The following is a 15,858-nucleotide window of genomic DNA, read 5'->3' as shown; positions in this document are numbered from 1 at the left end:
TAACAGACATCATTATTTTTATAGTTATACACAACACTTGTGTTATCATTTGGGTATAAATAATGGAATAAATCTTCTTATAGACTAATAAACTACGACACAGTGATTTTTTTACCTGCGAGTCTTGCGTCAATAGGACGCAAAATTTCGAATTATGTGAGTCCCAAAAATGCATTGAAATTTCTATATATAAAAATAAAATCGTTTAATATTTGGACTCATTCTTCCAAAACGGGGCTTCATAGATTTGCAAGTTATCGAGTCCCGGGACTCAGATGAGAAAACTTGTAAAAATATCACTGCGACATACTAAAACAATGACTATTATTTACAAGTATTTGTATTTACACACAATGTGTAGCAAATTTTGCTAAATTGTTACCAAAATTATAACCCCCACCCCAAAAAAAAAAAATCTAAATAAAATTTACACGTTTGAAACATAAAACAAAACAACTGATCACAATGACAATAGCAAACATTGACTCTGTAAATACATGTTTTACATACGACGTTAAACGTATCAATTTTTACAAGGACCTATAGGTCCCTGATTTTTATCACATGTCAGATATTGACAAACATCGCATAATTCAAATAGAAGAAGTTTAAAAAAAATTTCATTGAGATGTATTGAAATCAAAATGTCATAATTTCGACATTTGAAGTAGAACGCTTACAGAACGAATAACGTATACACGAATAACACATGGCAGCGAGCTTTAAGTGCGATTGTATAATGAAGCAAACATGAACACGAGTAGAATTTTCATTACTAATGCAGCTTCTCCCAAATGACTCAACATATGTAGGCGTTAGAGGAAATCACTCTACTTAGCAAAATAGTTGGTGATTATACAATGGCTTCGCATAGTATAAAGGACAATGTTTATTGTATTGTAGCGTTTCGATGTTTCTCGGACATGTGTAAAAGTTGTAGTTTCAGATGTCAAATATTCAATCACGCTTTTTTTAAACAGCAAACTATCGAGTATAATCATTATATTGATCATTAGGTTTTAATCAATCTCCTACAGCTTGATTTCAAATTGTATTTTGTATTATAAAGCCTGCTAACCCACGTAATTAATAATGCTTTTTTACAAGCCCGTCTCTGGGCAGGACGTTAGACGGGAACACCATTGGCGTGCGCGCTAGTGGAGCTCGAGTGGTCATTGTCTGCTCGGGTACTACTTAAATGTACCCCAGGTAATCTTAAGTATACCCGGGTACGGAAAATATACCGGGAATTTGAACGCTAAATTTGTCGTTGTCGTTTTTTTAATGATTATGTAAAATTGCCTTTATTTAATCGAAACTCATATTCAAAACAGAAATTTTAGGCAGATTTTGTTCAGAGAGAATTTTGTTTCGTTTTCCGTAGCGCGTTTTACGACACGGTTTTGGGGGCGTGAATAAAACTTCGGGACGGTCCAAATTTTCCTGGTTCGGAAAATATATTAAAACGTACCCGGTACATATAAGTATAATGAAGAGTACCCGGACGGGGAACATTTAAGCAGTACCCGAGCCGAAAATCACAAGCCGAGCGCGATTTGATGATTTGGGGGTTGGGCGGGCGGGTTTCTCTGCTCTAATATAATTTTAATCGGATCTTCACCAAACGTGTTGGATGTGTGTGCGCGCATAACACGGAGGCCAAGTTCGGTAATTAGTCAATTCGCATCAGGGGCACTTCAGAGTTGTTGTACTCGGTTTATATAAACAATGCGAAATTCGCCGTTTCCATTCTGTACGTCGTTCAGTTTACCTCGAATCTTCACCAAACTTTATGGAAATGTATATTTGCATAAAATGGATGCAAAGTTTGATAATCAGCCAATTAAAGGCACTGTCAAATATTTGCCCTTTGAGTATACAGCAAGCACATTTCGCACTTTCAGATCTCGTACTAAGTATTTCCTTCATTTATAACCGAATCTTCATAAAACTTTCCGAAAATGAGTGTTCTCCATGAAATGGATCGATGTCAAAGTCGATAACCAGCAACACACTTATGGCAGCCCATCGGGTTCCTTTTTATGACGGGTGTATATTTACGTCCATGATTTTGTTTTGTTAACCGCTGTTGTAGAAAACCACTTGTATATCAATTTTTATTGTCGAATCAATGTAAAATTATTATTTGCTATTCAAATTAAGTTATGAAACAATCTTACATAAAGTCGTCTTCATGAAAATCCTAAAATTAAGTTATAAGCAGTCATTCACATGTCAAAGAAGAACGTGAACCTTTTTCACGATTTGCGTTATACAGAAAAAATGAGACGCGTTCTGAGAAAACGGGGCTTAATTCATGTGTGTAAAGTGTCATCCCAGATTAGTCTGTGCAGTCCGCTCTCTAACACACCCAGCGTACGTTGCTCGTGTAGCTTCACAATATTTGACCACGAAACGCGTGTAACCGTATAGTATTGAATTACTGCAACTCCCAAGCTGCCTGCTCACATGTGGATGCTGTGAGACGCCTAGATAAAAAACATATTTCGTCGGTAAGCGCGAAAAAAGTGACTATTCAGCTTTTCATCGCGCGGAAAAATGTTTGACGAGCGCACACTCAATTCAGGCTTAACTGAGGCGACCGGATTTCAGGCTGCTTCCGCCGCGTTTAGTCTTGTGATTGTGGGGGTCGTTTTGCAGCTTCTAGGGTTAGCGACCAGTTCATGGATAGCGTGGTATAATTGGTCCTTCGGCCTCTGGAGCTATGCGGGTCGCCAAGAACCAGGTAACAATGCGCATGAACACTATTTGCGTTAAATTCGTTATTGCTATTTTTATTTGATGTTTATTAAACCATTCAACCCATTTATGCCTAGTGGACTCTCCTATTCTTCTTAATTGGATTAATTTATTTCCAAAATTAGGGACTGTAGTATATTTATTTCTATATTTAAAATATTTCTTACAGAAATTCCTTTAAGCAAATAGCGCAGACCCTGATGAGACGTCTGGGACTACGCTGTTTGCCAATGCCTTTTTATAGACGCTAGGCATAAATGGGTTAATTTCGTTTTTCTTACTTTTATTTGATGTTTATTCAAGCATTTAAAGTTCACGCAAAACTGTATTGTTTATTTTGGAACTTTTAATTGTGTTGTTTTCAATCAAGTTAAAGTCACGCGAAACTGTAGTGTACATATGGCCACTTTTGATTGTGTTTTTTAATCAAGTAAAATGCACGCGAAACCTATTCAATCAATTAAAAAGCACGAAAAAACTGTATGTTATATATGGCAACTTTCAGTTGATTTTTATTCAATCAATTAAACTGTATTATGTATTTGACCAGTAATAATTGAGTTTTTTAAACGAGTAAAGGGCGCGCGAAACTGTAATTTCTATTTATCAATTTTTATGGATGTTTATTCAAAAGAGTTAAATGAACTGGAAACTATATTTGGCCACTTTACATTTATTATCATTCAACCAGCCAAACTGAGCATGCATTTTTATTTCAATTGTACAACTCACTTTAATTGATGAGGTTAAATGTGCACAACATTTTTCTTCAACTTTCTAATACTTTAATTATGGTGAAACGCGCATGAAACTTACTTCGATTTTACCTTCGAGTGAGTTTTAAGTAAGGAAAAATGCGCATATAGTGCGCTTCCAAATTAAGATACTGGCCATGAAAAAAAGTTCTTTTCCGATGATGCAATGAAAGTTTCTTGATATTTACGCACAAAGTAAATGCGCATTAAACCCTTTTGTATTAAATGCATGCAATGCATTTTAAATTGACTAAACAGACAAAATCACTCTTTGATTGTTTCATATTACATGTAGTTGAATTCATATTTTCAACCTACAATTGGCATGTACAGTTCTGTAATATTTCATCCTGATAAATGCGCACGAAATTTTCTTTGATAAATGGACTCTATTTACTTTGCCAGGCAAAATGCTTTTGAAAAGTTAAACAGGTCAAATGCGCATGAAATTGTGCGACTCGAACATTAAAACATCTTAACAAATAAAACGTTTTACGATGGATAATTTCAAACAAAATGCATGAGACTTCGAAACTAGGTTGTTTAACCCATTTATGCCTAGTTGACTCTCCCATCCTAAATTGGATCAATTTATTTCTAAAACTAGGGATGTCTAGTATATTTATTTGTATATTTAGAATATTTCTTACAGAAATTCCTTTAAGCAAACAGCGCAGACCCTGATGCAACGCCGCATCATGCGGCGTCTCATCTGGGTCTACGCTGTTTGGCAATGCCTTTTTTCTAGACGCTAGGCATAAATGGGTTAAACACATTTGTTATTGGTGTTTTCAAGACGCGGCATACTGAGAATGCAGTGACAAGATCTGCATAGAGACTGTGTGCTTTGTGACTAGCGTCCAATATGTTGTTTTTGCAGTTACTTTACCAGTCCTTTGATTGTTATTGTCTAAGAGCTTGCTCTCGACCTTGATTCTTTAATTGATGCTATCTACCGATGAAACATTAAGCAACACTAACCCAGTTGCAACAAGCCTCTGTGAACATCATTATTCGCTGGGAATACGCTTTCAAGTATTAAGAAAAACATCAACACGAGTCGAAAAATTCCAAGTGGAGCTTCACCTCAACTGCTTAGAATTGCTGAGCTAGGCAGGTAGGCAGGTATGTGTGCCTAGAGCATAGCACAGGCAACATAGGAGTTAAATAATCAGTTGAAATAATGCAATAATTATGTAAATTTGGTCTTATTAACCCATTTATGCCTAGCGTCTAGAAAAAAAGGCATTGGCAACAGCGTAGACCCAGATGAGACGCCGCACGATGCGAATAGAAATAAATATACTAGACATCCCTTATTTTGAAAATAAATTGTTCCAGTTTAGAAGGATGGGAGAGTCCACTAGGCAAAAATGGGTTAATTGCGTTCCAAAAACATGTTTTTGCTAAAATCGAAAAAAAATGTGGCGCCCGTGATTAACGGCCGCGATACGACTAAATATTTTTGGACAGTACACTTAAGTATTATAATCTCCATACAAGAAATGCTTCAACTATTTAATGTTACTGAAGAAAATATTTTTTGACATAACGAGCATACCATGTAAGCACAGATGACAGAGTGGTTTAACCCATTTGTGCCTAGCGTCTAAAGGACTTGGCAAACAGCGTAGACCCAAATGAGACGACGCATGCTGCGGCGTCTCATCTGGGTCTGCGCTGTTTGCTTAAAAAAATTTCTGTAAGGAATGTTATAAATATAGAAATACATCTATACTAGAGATCCCTAGTTTTGAAAATAAATTGATCCAATTTAGAAGAATGGGAGAGTCCACTAGGCATAAATGGGTTAAGCGATTCAAGACATGCCACAATCTGTGAAAACGTCCCTTTAATGTTTTACAAAAATGACTGCATCAATCTAACGGACAATTCGAGAGCTGACTGACCACTTTCCGCTGTCATGGTATTGTTCGTTTACAGAGCGTCTCTTCTGAGCAAAATCCAGTTTAGGCGGAAAGTGTCGCTCATGATTAGCCTATGCAGACTTCACAGGCTAATCTAGGACGACACTTTACGCACATGCATCAAACCCCTTCTTCACAGAGCACGGCCCAATTAGTTTACAGAAACTACATGTCAATTCGATAAAACGCTTGATATAGCTTAGAGTATTGTCTCATTTCCTGGATATGTATACCACCACATTTAATGGAGTTCACAGGGGGTGCTGGTATTTGTTCGTTGAGATCTGAGATCAAATAGACCGATAACATCATTTGCATGAGCACGGTCTAGTACAATCGGTTACAGTAACAAGAATTATCTTTAAAAAGATATAGGGCGTTTATTTATATCAATGTTGGTAATAGATAATAAGTTATATAAACGAGATCAAAGATCAAGAATGTCTTTTGTCTGCGCAGTTTTTAGCTACATCGCACATACAAGGCTATATCAATAACGGGATGTTGTTCCGGATCTTGTTGCTTATTAGCTCACCTGAGCTGTGCTCATGGTGAGCTTTTATGATCGCCTTTTGTCCGTCGTCCGTCGTGCGTTGTGCGTCGTGCGGCGTCAACATTTGCCTTGCGAACACTCCAGAAGCCACATGTTTTGTCCGATCTTCATGAAACTTGGTCAGAACATTTGTCCCATTGATACCTCGACTGAGATCGAAACTGGGTCATGCTGGGTCAAAAACTAGGTCACTAGGTCAAAAGAAAGAAAAACCTTGTGAACACTGTAGAAGTCACATTTGATGCCCAATCTTCATGTAATTGTGTCAAAATGTTTGTCTTAATGATATGTTGGTTGAGTTGAAAAATGGTTCCGGTCCGTTGAAAAATATGGCCGCCAGGGTGCGGGGCAGTCTTCCTTATATGGCTATATAGAAATACTGTGAACACTCTAGAAGTCACAATTTTTGCCCAATCATCATGAAACGTGGCCAAAACATTGGTTTCATTGATATCTCGGACGAGTTCGCAAATGGTCCAGATCGGTGAAAAAAACATGGTCGTCAGGGGTGGGGCAGTTTTCTCTATATGTATATAGTAAAAATATGATAACACTCTAGAAGTCACATTTTTGGTCCAATCTTCATTAAATTTGGTCAGAACATTTGCTTTCTGGATACTACGGTTGAGTTCAAAAATGGTTCGGATTGGTAAAAAAACATGGCCGCAAGGGGGGGGGGTCATTTTCTTTATATTAATGTAGTAAAAAAGCGTGTGAACACTCTAGAAGTCACATTTTTGGCCTAATCATCATGCAATTTTGTATTAAGATCGATTTGATAGATATCTCGGACGAGTTCAAAAATGGTCATGATGGGTGGAAAAAACATGGCCACCAGGGGTGGGACAGTTTTCTCTATATGTATATAGTGAAAACACGTGAACAGTCTGTTAAAGAAAGATAACCTGTACATACTTTCTAATACAACTCTCTTGTTAAAATCTTGTTAACTCTGTGGAGGCTACATTTATTGTCCAATCTTCATGAAATTTGGTCAGAAGATTGGTCTCAATGATATCTTGGATGAGTTCGAAAATGGTAACGTTTGCTTGAAAAACATGGCTGTCAATGGGCGGGGCATTTCCTAATATGGCTATGTATGGTTATAATAAAATCTTGTTAACACTCTAGATGCCACATTAATTGTCCTATCTTCATGAAACTTGGTCAGAAGATTCATCCAAATAATATATTGGAAGAGTTCAATAATGATGCTGATTGGTTGAAAAACATTGCCGCCAGGGGGCGAGGCATTTTCCCTATAAGGCTATAGAAAAACCTTGTTAACACTTTAGAGGCCACATTTATTTTCCGATCTTCATGAAACTTTATCAGAAGATTTGTCTTAATGATTTCTTGGATGTGGTCGAAAATAGTTTTGGTTGCTTTAAAAACATGGCTGCCAAGGGGCGGGGCATGTTTCTTTATATGGCTATATATGGCTATAGTAAAATCTTGTTAACACTCTAGAGGCAACATTTATTGTCCAATCTTCATGAAACTTGGTCAGAAGATTCATCCTAATAATATATTTGACGAGTTTAAAAATGATGCCGGTTGGTTGAAAAACATGGCAGCCAGGGGATGGGGCATTTTTCCTTATATGGCTATAGTAAAACCTTGTTCTGTTGAAAAATGTGGCTGCCAGGGTGTTCACTAGTCATGAAAGTTGGTAAGAACATTGTGTTCTTATGACATCTTGGGCTGCACAGAACAGGTCAGTTCCTTTGAATCTCAGGTGAGCGACTTTGCGCCTTTAAGGCCCTCTTGTTTTGCATTAATATATTCGCCTCATTGGTGCAAAAAGGGCACATTGTATCTTTTCGCATCCATGGGGAAATTTGCGAAAAGTTACAATGTGCCTTTTGTGCACCAATGAGGCGAATATATTAATGCAAAATAAGCAACAAGATCCGGCACAACATCCCATTATTGATCATATAACTGACTGATAAGACACAAAAGAAGAAAGGAAGACTGGACATAAAAAAACATTAAAGTTTACCGACCAAACGCGATTTATCTTTACATATGTGTACATATTTCGAATATGTATACGCGCGTTCTTTGACCAGTCCTGTTTAACTGGTTTTCCGGACACTGCCATTTTAAGAAGTATTTTGTAAATGTATATTGTCTTAAAATGAATGCAAAGTTTAATAATAAGCCAATTAATGGCACTTTTGAATAATTGCCCTTTGATTATACAACAAGCAAATTTCGCCGTTTCAGCTCTTTTTTTTTTCCTTTACTTTTAACCGAATCTTCATGAAACTTTCCAAAAAGGAGTGTTCTCCATGAAATTGAAGTCAAAAGTCGATAACCAGCAACACACTTATGGAAGCCCATCGGGTTCCTTTTTATGACGGGTGTATATTTATGTCCATGATTTTGTTTTGTTAACCGCTGCTGTAGAAAACCATCTGCATATATACGTTTAATGTCTAATCAATGTAAATCAATATTCGTGATCCAAATTAAGTTTAATAACAATGCGCATCTTACATAAAGTCGTCTTCATGAAAATCCTAAAACTAAGTTATAAGCAGTCATTCACATGTTAAAGAGGATCGTAAACCGTTTACACGATTTACTTTATAAAGAACAAAGAAAGTTCTGTTGCATGAATACTGCACAATACGGTGCGTGTATGCACTTTTTATGTACCCTAGTCTATACTGGGAGACATATTGTTTTTGCCCTGTTTGTTTGTTTGTTGGTTTGTTTGCGTCAAACTTTAACATTGGCCATAACTTTTGCAATATTGAGGATAGCAACTTGATATTTGGCATGCATGTGTATCTCATGGAGCTGCACATTTTGAGTGGTGAAAGGTCATCCTTCAAGGTCAAAGGTCAAATATATGGGAGGGGGGTGGGCACATATTGTTTTACAAACACATCTTGTTCAAAGATAGAATGGGGATTGCATTCTCATTATTTTCAAACTACCGGGAGGGATATACTGTTTTCGGTTGCAAAACCTCGTGCATGTGCTGCCAGGAAGTAAATACTCGGTGACATGCAACCTGCAATCATTGAGAAAAAACAATCAACCATGGCCCGAAGTGTTCCCGAGCTCTTCAACACACCCAGCGTACTTTGCTCGTGTAGCTTCACAATATTTGAGCACGAAACGCGTGTAGCCGTATAGTATTGAATTACTGCAACTCCCAAGCTGAGTGCTCGCCTGTGCATGCAGAAAGGCGCCTAGGTAAAAAAATATATCGTCGGTAAGCGCGAAAAAGTGACTATTCAACTTTTCATCGCGCGGATAGAAGTTTGACGAGCGCACACTCAATTTAGGCTCAACTATGGCCACCGGATTTCAGGCTGCTTCCACCGCTCTTAAGGCCACGTTAATTCTTGTGATTGTGGGGGTCGTGTTGCAGCTTATAGGGTTCGCGACCAGTTCATGGATAGCGTGGTATAATTGGTCCGCCGGCCTCTGGAGCTATGCGAATGAACCAGGTAACAATGCGCATGAACTCTATTTGCGTTAAATTCGTTTTTGCTATTTTTATTTGATGTTTATTAAATCATTTAACCCATTAATGCCTAGTGGACTCTCCTATCCTTCTAAATTGGATCAATTTATTTCCAAAATGTATGACACTTTCAAGTAAAATGCACGCGAAACCTATTCAATCAATTAAAAAGCACGAAAAAACTGTATGTTATATATGGCAACTTTCAGTTGATTTTTATTCAATCAATTAAACTGTATTATGTATTTGACCAGTAATAATTGAGTTTTTTAAACGAGTAAAGGGCGCGCAAAACTGTAATTTCTGTTTATCGATTTTTATGGATGTTTATTCAAAAGAGAAAAATGAACTGGAAACTATATTTGGCCACTTTACATTTATTATCATTCAACCAGCCAAACTGAGCATGCATTTTTATTTCAATTGTACAACTCACTTTAATTGATGAGGTTAAATATGCACAACATTCTTCTTCAACTTTCTAATACTTTAATTATGGTGAAACGCGCATGAAACTTACTTCGATTTTACCTTCGAGTGAGTTTTTAGTAAGGCAAAATGCGCATATAGTGCGCTTCCAAATTAAGATACTGGCCATGAAAAAAGTTCTTTTCCGATGATGCAATGAAAGTTTCTTGATATTTAGACACAAGACATTAGCACAAAGTAAATGCGCATTAAACCCTTTAGTATTAAATGCATGCATACTGTTTATTTTAAATTGTCTAAAAAGACATAATCACTCTTTGATTGTTTCATATTAGTTGAATTCATATTTTCAACGTACAATTGGCATGTACAGTTCTGTAATATTTCATCCTGATAAATGCGCATGAAACTTTCTTTGATAAATTGCTTCTATTTACTTTGCCAGGCAAAATAATTTTGAAAAGTTAAACAGGTCAAATGCGCATGAAATTGTGCGACTCGGACATTAAAATATCTTAACAAATAAAACGTTTTACGATGGATAATTTCAAACAAAATGCATGAGACTTCGAAACTAGGTTGTTTAACCCATTTATGCCTAGTTGACTCTCCGATCCTTCAAAATTGGATCAATTTATTTCAAAAATTAGGGATGTCTAGTATATTTTTTTCTATATTTAGAATATTTCTTACAGAAATTCCTTTAAGCAAACAGCGCATACCCTGATGCGACGCCGCATCTACGCTGTTGCCAATGCCTTTCTAGACGCTAGGCATAGATGGGTTAATACGACCAAATGAACATAATTCTTGCATTATTACAACTGATTATTAAACTCCTATGTTGCCTGTGCTATGCTCTAGGCACACATACCTGCCTACCTGCCTAGCTCAGCAATTCTTAGTAGTTGAGGTGAAGCTCCACTTGGAATTTTTCGACTCGTGTTGATGTTTTTCTTAATACTTGAAAGCGTATTCCCAGCGAATAATGATGTTCACAGAGGCTTGTGGCAACTGGGTTAGTGTTGTTTAATGTTTCATCGGTAGATAGCATCAATTAAAGAACCAAGGTCGAGAGCAAGCTCTTAGACAATAACAATCAAAGGACTGGGTGGTATTAATTTTATCAAGAAAAGAACGATATTGCTGTAGGGGTATTTCTTAATATTAAACTAAGATTATGTATTCGAATACATGTACCAGAAATAAACAAAATAGAAAACGTTCTGTGTTTTCTTCAAAAAGCGTTAAATTATCCTCAAAAAGCTGGTTGACTTTCTTTGTTGTGTAGTATTTTAGAAAGTAGTACGCAATCGGGGAATCACAAAATGTATTTTTTGTTCGTACGACACTTTGACTCATTTTTTGGTTATACCACTTGTACTCGTGTCGGTATTGGATTTGTGCTTTGAATAGCTTATAGTAATAGTAATTGACGTAATATCAACATAGTTGACAAATTTACTTGTACTGCCACTTTGCAATTAACATATATTTACCCCAGAAGGTATTTAAGAAAAGTATTAAAATCCAGATTTAACACATACGGCGAATTGTGGTATAAAGACCATATACCGATGTATTATTTTGATCGACTATCACTGTTATACATGAGAACTTGGCGAATCGCCGATCCAATATTTAATTAATATTTAGAGTGATCAACAGAGTTACGCACAATTGGCTCACATATCTAGTTTTTACAAGTACTAGTAGTCTTAATTGGGCGTTCACATCATCGGAGTAGGGTCTTGTTTAATTAATATTTAGAGTGATCAACAGAGTTACGCACAATTGGCTCACATATCTAGTTTTTACAAGTACTAGTAGTCTTAATTGGGCGTTCACATTCTCGGAGTAGGGTTTTGTTTAATTAATATTTAGAGTGATCAACAGAGTTGCGCAGAATTGGATCACTAGTCTAGTTTTTACAAGTACTAGTAGTCTTAATTGGGCGTTCACATTCTCGGAGTAGGGTCTTGTTTAATTAATATTTAGAGTGATCAACAGAGTCACGCACAATTGGCTCACATATCTAGTTTTTACAAGTACTAGTAGTCTTAATTGGGCGTTCACATCCTCGGAGTTGGGTCTTGTTTAATTAATATTTAGAGTGATCAACAGAGTTACGCACAATTGGATCACTAGCCTAGTTTTTACAAGTACTAGTAGTCTTAATTGGGCGTCCACATTCTCGGAGTAGGGTCTTGTTAAAAGAAATGTTGATGTTATTCGGCTAAGAATAGTTACAAAAAAACATCCGCGACATAAGTTGTTTTTATTTTTATTTTATTGACGATAGTTTAAACCATCAAAAACCAATAAAACATCAACCTCGTATATATATATCTTTAAATAAATGTTATTATGTTAGGCCTTCTGTTTATAAATTACACCAACTGGTGAATACAACGAATAAATTTGAACGAATTAAATTAGCAAAATTTGTAAAAGATGCTCTGATTTGATGAAATAATAATTCTAATGTTATTGCTTAACTTCAAAAAGTTATCCTCCATATTTAAAAAAAGTATTTTACCTTGTAGTATTTTCATAACCGTATACGATGCTGCTTATGTTTAAATTATTACTATGTTTATCTCTTTGACATATTTGATTGTATGATATCTAGTGTTTAGACGATGTACACTGCAAGTCTGAATAAATTTGTCTTGTCTTGTCTTTAAAAGATATGCCTTGTAAGATTATACTTCAAATACCTAGATAACTGGAAATGTTTTGACAACTTGAGCATTGTTGTTAAACTGATGCAACTTCGAGTTGAAGAAGTTTTATTTTACTTAGTTTAAGCATTTTATAGTAAATATATGTTTCCTGTACAGCAGCTACCGCTTCTGGACACTCAATGGGCCTGTTCACAGATTTTGGCATGTACTGAAGTTTTTCATTAAATGCTCTATATTGATAAATGTAAACATTGGATCTAAAAAAAACTCCAGTAAAAATCAAGAATAACATTTGAAAAAAAAAGAAAAACAAAGTAACCCTCAACAGGGCTCGAACCACTGACCCATGGAGTCCTGGAGTAAAAGGCTTCCGCATAGACCACTCACCTTAGTCATCGGTGTTCATTCAATGAAGAATGTATTTTATACTTTATAAAAGAAATCCTCATAGTTTCACAAAATTATTAAATCGTTTCGCGTTGCAACGCTTTATAACTTTCAGGTTATTAAATCGTCAAAAGATGCATATAATGGCTATTTTAGAGCAAGGTAAATGTTCAGTATTACTGTTTCCTCACAAATAGCATAACTTAAACGAACATTTGCGAATATAAAACACCTTCTTTTAAATTTTGTCAATTTACCAAAACTTTAAAGCTGCACGATTCGAATCGATTTTTTGGTGCATAAACCGATGTTTTCTGACATAAAATGGGCTCTACATGAAATAACAACATGGCTGGAAACCCCTTAATATTGTCAGATACTATATGTAACATGGGAACTACTTTCTGATAATCGTATATGTATGGTACTTTCAACGTAAAAACTGGGCGTATATGTTACATGTAATTGCTTATGTATAGCGTTTAAAGGGCATTCAGATTATCTACATCGGAGTTACAGCCATTGGCGGATCTGTTCGAGCATACTGACTGTAACACGGCACTTAACATTACTGAGACTTTTTAATGAAGCAATACACAATTTGTAATTACTGCGACATTCTGTATGTTAATGAAACAGTGGGTGTTTCACGCTTATATTGTACTACTATTACTGTTATCTGACTAATCTGTGTTGCGGAAGTTGAACTCTTCATGTGGATTCAATGTTCCTTTTGATGTTCACAACGTTATAGGACCACTCTATGAGCACACGTTTTACTCGTGATACATACTTCAAAACTCATTACTCTCCACATACAGTTGGCGCCAACTATATACCGGTACTATCGCTGTTTATGTTCGTCTATTCGGGAGTACAGACGTTTTCCGACTGAATACCTGTTCTGGAAACATTTGTTATTACTATAAATTGATTCATTTTTATCCTATCGTTCACAAACTTAAGCTTTAAATATTTATAGAAACTGGGACAACCAGTAACTTGTTATTTACCTAAAACAACTTCATTTGTTGGCATGATTTTGCAGCATAAAATAAACAAAAACTTGAACTTTTGCAGTCTGTTTGATCCAACAAAGTAAAATGGTGATTGCTTTCGGGTTTTACGCCATTTTGAAAAAATATTTCAGTAAATACAACTGCCGAAGATACGTATGTAACATAAAGATCTATAAATATTGTTCACGTTCTTACCAAGTGGCGTTTCCTGAAGAAATTGCATGTTACTTTTTTTAGCAAATTCGACACGGAAGGCGCTTGGTACAACGTGCAGAGTAGGAACAAACTAGCGTATTATGATGATTTCATTTCCGGAAGAAACGACTTCATCCGCCTCATTAATTAATAAGTTAATTGTCAAAACATCAAACGAGAAACAAACTGGAAAAAAAGCAATTATCTATTTGCGTTTTTTTAAACGGAAAAATCTTAAGTGCACAGGTTGCACTTAAATACATTCTCAAACGTTGTACATCGAATATCTCCGAATTCCTCACTTAGTAATATATCGCTAGCTGATACATTTGGTAATTGCAAATAAACTGACGGAGCCATATATAGGAAAGGCGAAGGTCGACAAATCGCGTTCACTTTACAGAGTTACATTTCCTAGTGAGCGTTATTTGATAAAACAAAATGAAATCACAAAGAAGGCTACATAAAATGCGTAAAGTAAATGCATATTGGACGCTAGTCACAAAGCACACAGTCTCTATGCAGATCTTGTCACTGCATTCTCAGTATGCCGCGTCTTGAAAACACCAATAACGAATGTGTTCAACCCATTTATGCATAGCGTCTAGAAAAAAAGGCATTGCCAAACAGCTTAGACCAAGATGAGACGCCGCATGATGCGGTGTCTCAGGGTCTGTGCTGTTTGCGTAAAGGAATTTCTGAAAGATAAATTCTAAAAATAGAAATAAATATACTAGACATCCCTAATTTTGAAAATAAATTGATCAAGTTTAGAAGGATGGGAGAGTCCACTAGGCATAAATGGGTTAATTGCGTTCCAAAAACATGTTTTAGCTAAAATCGAAAAAAGAGGAGGCGCCTGTGATTAACGACCGCGATACGACTAAATATTTTTGGACAGTACAATTAAGTATTATAATCTCAATACAAGAAATGCTTAAACTATTTAATGTTACTGAAGAAAATAATTTGTGACATTACGGGCATACCATGTAAGCACAGATGACAGAGTGGTTTGTAACCCAAGTATGCCTAGCGTCTATAAAAAGGACTTGGCAAACAGCGTAGACCCAGATGAGACGACGCATGCTGCGGCGTCTCATCTGGGTCTTCGCTGTTTGTTTAAAAGAATTTCTGCAAGGAATATTATAAATATAGAAATACATATACTAGAGATCCCTAATTTTGAAAATAAATTGATCCAATTTAGAACAATGGGAGAGTCCACTAGGCATCAATGGGTTAAGCGATTGAAGACATACCACAATCTGTGAAAAGGTCCCTTTTATGTTTTACAAAAATGACTGCATCAATCTACCGGACAATTCGAGATCTGACTGACCACTTTCCGCTGTCATGGTATTGTTCGTTTACAGAGAGTCTCTTCTTAGCAAAATCCAGTTTAGGCGGAAAGTGTCGCTCATGATTAGCCTATGCAGACTTCACAGGCTAATCTAGGACGACACTTTACGCAGGCTGTCAAGCGGTCATACTTTTTCCTACTTTTTCCTACTATTTCCTACTTTTTCATCAGGATCCTACTTTTTCCTATTTTTTTACCAAATCTTCCTACTATTCCTACTTTTTCATTTTCAATGGAGAATTATTTTTTTTAAAGAGTTTATTTAGTAAACTTGCAGGATAAATGAATCTATGGC

General features: G+C 36.1%; 1 protein-coding gene across 6 annotated transcripts in view; it reads left to right on the top strand.

The window, feature by feature from the left end:
• LOC127848086 (uncharacterized) overlaps positions 1–15,858 on the top strand; it is a 55,815-nt gene that overhangs the window by 19,467 nt on the left and 20,490 nt on the right. Inside the window, exon 1 of one of the 6 annotated variants that reach the window (XM_052380384.1) lies at positions 9,198–9,466. The exons of the other annotated variants lie outside the window; for them this stretch is intronic. Coding sequence (XP_052236344.1) covers positions 9,310–9,466 — 157 coding nt within the window. The 5' untranslated portion in view covers positions 9,198–9,309. Of the gene's footprint in view, positions 1–9,197; positions 9,467–15,858 lie in introns of those variants that run through there. 6 annotated transcript variants of the gene reach the window in all.

The sequence above is a fragment of the Dreissena polymorpha genome, chromosome 10, assembly GCF_020536995.1.
Source record: "Dreissena polymorpha isolate Duluth1 chromosome 10, UMN_Dpol_1.0, whole genome shotgun sequence".
Classification (NCBI taxonomy): Eukaryota; Metazoa; Mollusca; class Bivalvia; order Myida; family Dreissenidae; genus Dreissena; species Dreissena polymorpha.
Note: the sequence above shows the minus strand (reverse complement) of the source record. Positions and strands in the feature narration are given on the sequence as shown.